We start from the raw sequence: 8,144 nt of genomic DNA, 5'->3' as shown, positions 1-8,144 counted from the left end.
ACAAACACACATGCACACTACAATACACACACACTCTTGCACACGTACACAGAGAGAGGGTAGGTTGCACCCACACACAAACACACACACACAGAACAGATGCACTCCTCTGTGTACGTGTGCAAGAGCGTGTGTGTAAGTGTGTAGTGTGCATGTGTTTGGGAATGCATATGTGTGTGTGTGTTTCCATGTGTGTGCATGTGTGTATCCGTGTGTATTTACAGTAAATGTGTGTGCGTGTGTTTGTATGTGTGTGCATGTATATGTGTGTGTGTTTGCATGTGTGTGTGTGCATGTGTGACAAACTATTTACGGAAGCCCTCTCTAATCTGTTACCTTGCTTAGTCATTGAACGTTCCTTCATCCAGCAGAGTGACTCCCTCCACCTGCCCACCTGGGACTGCCCCCCACACTCCACCTGCCCACCTGAGACTGCCCCACACACTCCACCTGCCCACCTGAGACTGCCCCACACACTCCACCTGCCCACCTGAGACTGCCCCACACTCCACCTGCCCACCTGGGACTGCCCCACACACTCCACCTGAGACTGCCCCACACACTCCACATTGCCCACCTGGGACTGCCCCACACTCCACCTGCCCACCTGAGACTGCCCCACACAGAGCTCTGCTTGTTCCCCTGCAGCATCTTATCCTCTGAAATCTAGATACCCGGGAATTAGCAACTAATGACTCTGGCATCAATATCTCAAGATGGATGTGGAGTCCTTCCCTGGAGAGCTGTCATTTCATCTTGGCATGCTTTTTTTTTTTGCGTGTTTTTAAACGTTTGGAGGAAAGGAAATGTGTGTTTCTTCCTGGTGCTGTCTGTGTGTGTGTGTGTGGTTGGGGGGGCTGATTGGAGATGGGGTAGGGGGGTGTATGGGTGTGTGGGGGGGGGGGGGCTGAGTGGGGATGGGGGGGTGTAGGGGTGTGTTTGGGGGGGGGGGCTGAGTGGGGATGGGGGGGTGTAGGGGTGTGTTTGGGGGGGGGGGGGCTGAGTGGGGATGGGGGGGTGTAGGGGTGTGTTTGGGGGGGGGGCTGAGTGGGGCTGGGGGGGGTGTAGGGATGTGTTTGGGGGGGGGGGGGCTGAGTGGGGATGGGGGGGTGTAGGGGTGTGTTTGGGGGGGGGCTGAGTGGGGATGGGGGGGTGTAGGGGTGTGTTTGGGGGGGGGGGGCTGAGTGGGGATGGGGGGGTGTAGGGGTGTGTTTGGGGGGGGGCTGAGTGGGGATGGGGGGGTGTAGGGGTGTGTTTGGGGGGGGGGGCTGAGTGGGGATGGGGGGGGGGGGCTGAGTGGGGGTGGGGGGGTGTAGGGGTGTGTTTGGGGGGGCTGAGTGGGGATGGGGGGGTGTAGTGGTGTGTTTGGGGGGGCTGAGTGGGGATGGGGGCGTGTAGGGGTGTGTTTGGGGGGGCTGAGTGGGGATGGGGGGGTGTAGGGGTGTGTTTGGGGGGGCTGAGTGGGGATGGGGGGGGGGGGCTGAGTGGGGGGGTGGGGGGGGTGGGGGGGGTGTAGGGGTGTGTTTGGGGGGGCTGAGTGGGGATGGGGGGGTGTAGGGGTGTGTTTGGGGGGGCTGAGTGGGGATGGGGGGGGTGTAGGGGTGTGTTTGGGGGGGCTGAGTGGGGATGGGGGGGTGTAGGGGTGTGTTTGGGGGGGCTGAGTGGGGGTGGGGGGGTGTAGGGGGTGTGTTTGGGGGGGCTGAGTGGGGATGGGGGGGTGTAGGGGTGTGTTTGGGGGGGCTGAGTGGGGGTGGGGGGGTGTAGGGGTGTGTTTGGGGGGGGCTGAGTGGGGGTGGGGGGGTGTAGGGGTGTGTTTGGGGGGGGCTGAGTGGGGATGGGGGGGGGGCTGAGTGGGGGTGGGGGGGGGGGCTGAGTGGGGATGGGGGGGTCTGGGTAATGGATCCCTCCTGGTGTGTTCATGTGTGAAGCTCCTGTGAAGCTCCTGGTCAGCTGTGACTCTGGAGGCTTTTACTCAACAGTCTGCTAGTCTTACAGGGGACAGGGGGAGGGGAGAGGGAGGGGGAGAGGGAGGGGAGAGAAAGAGAGGGGTGAGAGGGAGAGACGACCAGAGACACAGAGGGGTGCCTGTGTATATTGATGCCCCAAGGTTTGACCCTTCGGGATGGGCTAGACTGGGGCTGGGCTGGGCTGGGGTAGGTTTGGTTTTGGGGCTGAGAGTGAGGCAGGAGCAGAGGTAGGGTAGCAGGGGGGCAGGGGGGCAGGGGGGTGAACTGGGTCAACAGGACAAGGGGAGGGAGGTGGAATGGAGGGGTGGGGAGTGGGAGGGGAGGGGGATTGAGAGGGGGGGAGTGGGAGGGGTTTTCATGGCCAGGTGAGCAGTGAGCCCCCCTCCCTCTTCCCCCTCCCCCTCCCCCCAGGGGTAAGGTAGCAGGGGTTCTGCTCAGGTGTAGCCCTCCTAATGGACTCCATGGCCCTGTGAAGACCTAAATTCATCCAGGAACCATTAGAAAAGCCTTTAAAAGAACCTCCTAGAATTTTACTCACTCTCTGTCTCTATCTCTCTTTCGATCACGCTCTCTCACTCTCACTCTCTCTCTCTCTATTCCCTCCCTTTCTTTCTCTTTTTCTCTCCCACTGCCCCTTTCTCTGTGTCTTTCTCCTCCTTTCTCCCTCCCTCCCTCTCTTTCAGACCAGCCACTAGGTGGCAGAGTTGATTACAGTAAAAGATAGAGTTGTAAACTTCATCAAAAACACAAACCACAATCTAAAACACAGGTTTTTGTTGCATTGCTAGGTGTATCTGTGTGTGTGTGTGTATTTATGGGTGTATGTATAAAACCATGCGTGTGTATTTGTGTGTGTGTTTGAATGTGTGTGTGTTTGAGTGTGTGTGTGTTTGAGTGTGTGTGTTTGAGTGTGAGTGTGTGTGTGTGTGTTTACATTTGTCCTTAGGGTATTATCCTATCCTAGGGTATTATTATATTATATCGTTTAACCCTCGTGCTGTCTTCGGGTCACATGACCCAAAGGTTCATAACGAACCATCGTTGTGTTTACCCAATTTTACCCAATACAAAAACAAATTAAAATAATTTTCTTTTAACCTTTGCAATGTGGGGGGTCTGAGACAGCCTAGCTGTTAAAAGAAAATGCTTCACTTTGTCTTTGTATGTGGTAAATCTGTCGCAATACGACGGTGGGTCACAATGACTGATGGGTCAGAATGACCCGAAGATAACACAATGGTTAAGATATGAGCTGTGTTAGGACACACACACACTCACACACACACACACTCACACACACACTCATGCTTGGCAGAGCTGTGTGTACAGTCAGACCATCATGACTGCACCTCAGATCCAGAACAGGGCTAAGGAGAGATGAACTCCTTCAGACTGAACGTCAAAGCTCATTTCACTTGTTACACATTATCATCTTAACTAAGGAATAATTAGTCATGATATACAGTACATGTGTGCACATCCTACCCCCCATCCCCCACACACACACATCACACACACACTACACCCCCCATCCCCCACACACACACACCACACACACACTACACCCCCCACACACACACACACAGACACACACACACACAGACACACACACTACACCCCCTATCCCCCACACACACACACACACCACACACACACACACACAGACACACACACACACTACACCCCCTATCCCCCCAACACACACACACACCACACACACACACACACACACACTACACCCCCCATCCCCCACACACACCACACACACACACACACACACTACACCCCCCATCCCCCCCACACACACACGCACACACCACACACACACACACACACACTACACCCCCCATCCCCCACACACACCAAACGCATACAGCAAAAACAATGTGATTGTTTTCCTGCCTATCACAGTTCAAGATGAAAAGCTGAACAATGCCTTTCCTCGTTGCCATGGTTCAGTGTTTGTGATGCAAAACAGCCTCTAGGTGTGTTAGAGACTGTTCGTTGGTTTTAGTTACACACTTTAGAGGATTTCCTTGTAAACTGAGCCTTCGTTTCTGTTTGCGTTTGTGTTTCCAGAGTTTCATTCCCTTAGCAGGTGCTTTGTCCAAAGCAACATATAGGAGAGAGGAGAGGAGAGAGGAGAGAAGGAGAGGACAGGAGAGGAATGAAGGAGAGGAAAAAAGGAGAGGGGAGATGGAGAGGAGAGAAGAGAAGGAGAAGAGAGAAGGAGAGGCTCTGATTCCTCTGACTGGTGAAGAACAGGTTTGGTGAGTTTGTCTTCAATGGTTTCCCTGTGCTCCCCCACTCAGCCTGCGGGGAGCACTGGAGTACAAGATCACAACAAACACACACACACACAACCCACACACAACCCACACAACACACTCACATACATGGACAACAACCACAAACATTCAACAGACTGAATGTTATACTGTATGTACACTGTATCTATACGTGACACTCACCCACGTATAGATACAGTCCACTCATGGTCACTGAAGAGTTTTCAAAAGAAAAGGAATTCGTGTTTATATCACAAAAACCTTCATTCAGATGTGTGAAATGGCTTTATTTCTGAATAATGATGGTTGTTCTTATACTGTAGGTAAATAGAACACATATTGAGAAAATAAATTGTCCACGGTAATGCTCAGTATGTCTACCAATCTGGATTCAAGCTGTCAGAAATGTTTGACCACTAATGATTAGGCAACGACGAAATAAAATAACAATGAAATTATATTTTGAAAAGCATTTTCAATTTTTAAAAAGTTCAGCAGTGCATATGGCCATCATCACATTGTAACCAGCCAAACTTTACCAGTGCAAATATATGTACAAATTACATAAAAAATAAATGTAAAGTTAATCAAGTGAAACCTTAATCAGGAAGTGACATAACCCAGCCTCAGGTGTGAAAGACAGGAACAGGAAGTGATATAACCCAGCCTCAGGTGTGAAAGACAGGAAAAGGAAGTGACATAACCCAGCCTCAGGTGTGAAAGACAGGAACAGGAAGTCGATGTTTCAAAGTGTCTCCTCTGCGCTTCTGGGGCCCATGACATGTACAACAAAAACAGGGGCACACAGCCAATCACCAACACTGTGTCTCATTCAGCCAACCAATCACCAGCACTGTGTCTAATTCCATTGTTGTCCGGGGAGCAGAGTAGCTATTGTTGACGCCTGGTTAAGGACCAAGCCTATTATGGCTCTGTGTTAGCGCTGGATCAGTATTGACTCAGCTCCTGACTGGGCCTCCCTGCCTGGCTGCCCCCCCTCCCCTCTCTCCCCCCTCCCTCCTCAGGTCATGAGTGTGATGGTGCTCTGGCTCCGCCCCCCGCAGACGGAGAGGAACTCCAGCGCCAGCCGCACGTGCACGGGCACAAACACGTAGGAGGTGTAGATCACCATGGTTATGGCAGAGAGGAGGACGGAGTTGAAAAGGTACTTCTCCCAGGGCTCCAGAACGTAGGTGCCGGTGACCAGCAGGTACTGGTAGTACAGCCACAACACAAGTTCCCTCAGGGTCTTAAAGTCCATCCTGGTGAAGAGCTTCCAGCGAGGGGGGAGAGAGGGAGGAAGAGAGAGAGGGGGGAGGGTGGAAGGGAGGAAGAGAGGGAGGAGAGAGGAAGAGGGAGGGAGAGTTAGAGGGAGGAAGAGAGAGGGATGGAGAGAGGAAGAGAGAGGAGGAAAGGAGAGGGATGAAGAGAGAGGGATGAAGAGAGAGAAGGAGAGGGAGGAAGAGAGAGAGGAAGAGAGGGAGAGAGAGAGGGAGGGAGAGGAAGAGAGGGAGAGAGAGGGAGGGAGAGGAAGAGAGGGAGACAGAGGGAGGAAGAGAGAGAGAGGAAGAGAGGGGAGGAAAGGAGAGGGATGAAGAGAGAGGGATGAAGAGAGAGAAGGAGAGGGAGGAAGAGAGAGAGGAAGAGAGGGGAGAGAGAGGGAGGCAGAGAGAGGGAGGAAGAGAGGCAGAGAGAGAGGGAGGCAGAGAGAGAGGGAGGAAGAGAGAGAGAGGAAGAGAGGAAGAGAGAGAGAGAGAGAGAGAGAGAGAGAGAGAGAGAGAGAGAGAGAGAGAGAGGGAGGGAGGGAGGGAGGGAGGGAGGGAGGGAGGGAGGGAGGGAGGGAGGGAGGGAGGGAGGGAGGGAGGGGGAAAGGGAGGGAGAGGAAGAGAGGGAGAGGGAGGAAGAGAGAGAGGAAGAGAGGGAGAGAGAGGGAGGGAGAGGAAAAGTAGTGGGGCAGAGGGGAGAGAGAGGGAGGCAGAGAGAGGAGGAAGAGAGGCAGAGAGAGAGGGAGGCAGAGAGAGAGGGAGGCAGAGGGGATGAGTAATGAACACAAATACATGAACAGTTAGTCATGTGGAAAGACTGTAAGCATGTTTCACCCATCTTAACCCTTGTGTTATCTTCGGGTCATTCTGACCCATCAGTCATTGTGACCCACCGTTGTCTTGCGACAACTTTACCGCATACAAAAACAAAGTGAAGCATTTTCTTTTAACCGTTGGGCTGTCTCAGACCCCCCACATTGCGAAGGTTAAAATAAAAATATCTATATTTGTTTATGTATTGGGTAAACACAACGATGGTTCGTTATGAACCTTTGGGTCATGTGATCCGAAGGCAGCACGAGGGTTAAGTGTTTGATCAAAGCAGCCCTAAGGGGCCTCCAGGGACCAATCAGCATTCACACACACACTCACACACACATCCAATTAACAAAGCCTGTATTTATTAAATACACATCCCATCCAAAATCTTTCCTGGGACCATGAATAAAGTATCACAGAAACAGTTTGAATGGCACTTTGATTTTATTCTCAATACACACAAAGAAACCTACATCCACTGTAGGTGACACACCAGAATCACATGCACGTTTGTGATTCTATGTTTCGGTACAGTTCTACATTTCATATTTCTAGAGCTGAAGTCAACATGCTGAACGTCTCGAGTCAGAGACTTAGCTGCCACTCCGCTGTGGTGGGCGTCGGTAACAAGTGCCGCGTTGACGACGCCAGGTACAACTGACCGGCACACAACCTTCTAGAATAGACTGACAGTGACAGCAAGACAAAACATGAACTAGTTAGGCCCTAGAACGCACACCACGTTTATCCTTAAACAGAGGTTGGTTGGTTGGTTGAGCCCGCAATTTTTTGTAGACAACCGTGCTATTTTCGCATGATGACAACTAAGCCAAAACAAGCTAGATGTTTAGGCCTACATGTGAAACATACAACGTATGGTTTATCTTTTTACATGAGCATACAGTTAATCCCCACCACACGATTACTAGTCACACATGTCCAGTCCACCCACATCAATGAGTGTGTTGACGGTTGTTTCGCATGACTGTGTCATGCTCAGGTAAGCTACGGATACTAAACCGTAACAGACACCGTCAATAAACCTAGAAACATGTTTTATTCAAAGCTCATTCAATAACTGCGAAAGATGTCAGTTATGCGAGGCACATTAAATTTTGCGACAATGACTAGTTTATTTTATTCAGCTAAACTCACCTCTGCCAAACCGCCAACCTTACAGACACAATTTGCACAAGACGCTAAAGTTTATTGGGGTTATTCTGGTCCGTTGCTTTGTGTACAGGAAAATTTTGGCTACCTGTTGGTGTGTAGCATATATATATATACAGTCCATCAGATTTACACCACACCCACTAACGTTCATACACCAGGCTGTATCGGCTCACGCATATCGATTGTTCGTCTCTGATCAACATTTGGTTGTTCAGGCTGACGATTCATACAAATCGTAACTATATTTTGTCTAAGGAGTGTTGCATCCTTTTGAACTCCAATGCTGCACATCACAGATGCTGCCCGAGCTCACAGACGGTGACTAGGTCCTAGGTTAGCCACAGCTCCACATCAACAATGCAGACGGTTTCATTCCTTTACCTACCGGGGACTAAACATTTACATGGGATCCCACGGTTACGGTAAAGTTCCACAGACAGCGCGCACGGGACCTTTCGAAACCCACACTCACTCCCCCCGTTCCTCATAGCCCACCTTTTCTCGCCCATAGTGCGCCCTAGCAACGGTATCACGAGCCTACAGGTGAGCCCTTTTTAAGCGGGTATTTTTGTTACTTGTCTGTCTCCATTATAAAGAAAGTGCATAATAGGCGAGATACGAACAATATCTGT

General features: G+C 51.3%; 1 protein-coding gene across 1 annotated transcript; it reads right to left on the bottom strand.

Annotated features, from left to right (window-relative positions):
• Positions 1 to 5,276: 5,276 nt before the first annotated feature.
• sptssb (serine palmitoyltransferase, small subunit B) lies at positions 5,277 to 5,516 on the bottom strand. The gene has a single exon (XM_067246901.1). It carries the CDS (start codon positions 5,514 to 5,516, stop codon positions 5,277 to 5,279), a length of 240 nt encoding a protein of 79 aa, XP_067103002.1.
• Between the last annotated feature and the right edge of the window lie 2,628 nt (positions 5,517 to 8,144).

Source organism: Osmerus mordax, chromosome 11 (assembly GCF_038355195.1).
Source record: "Osmerus mordax isolate fOsmMor3 chromosome 11, fOsmMor3.pri, whole genome shotgun sequence".
NCBI classification, from domain to species: Eukaryota; Metazoa; Chordata; class Actinopteri; order Osmeriformes; family Osmeridae; genus Osmerus; species Osmerus mordax.
Note: the sequence above shows the minus strand (reverse complement) of the source record. Positions and strands in the feature narration are given on the sequence as shown.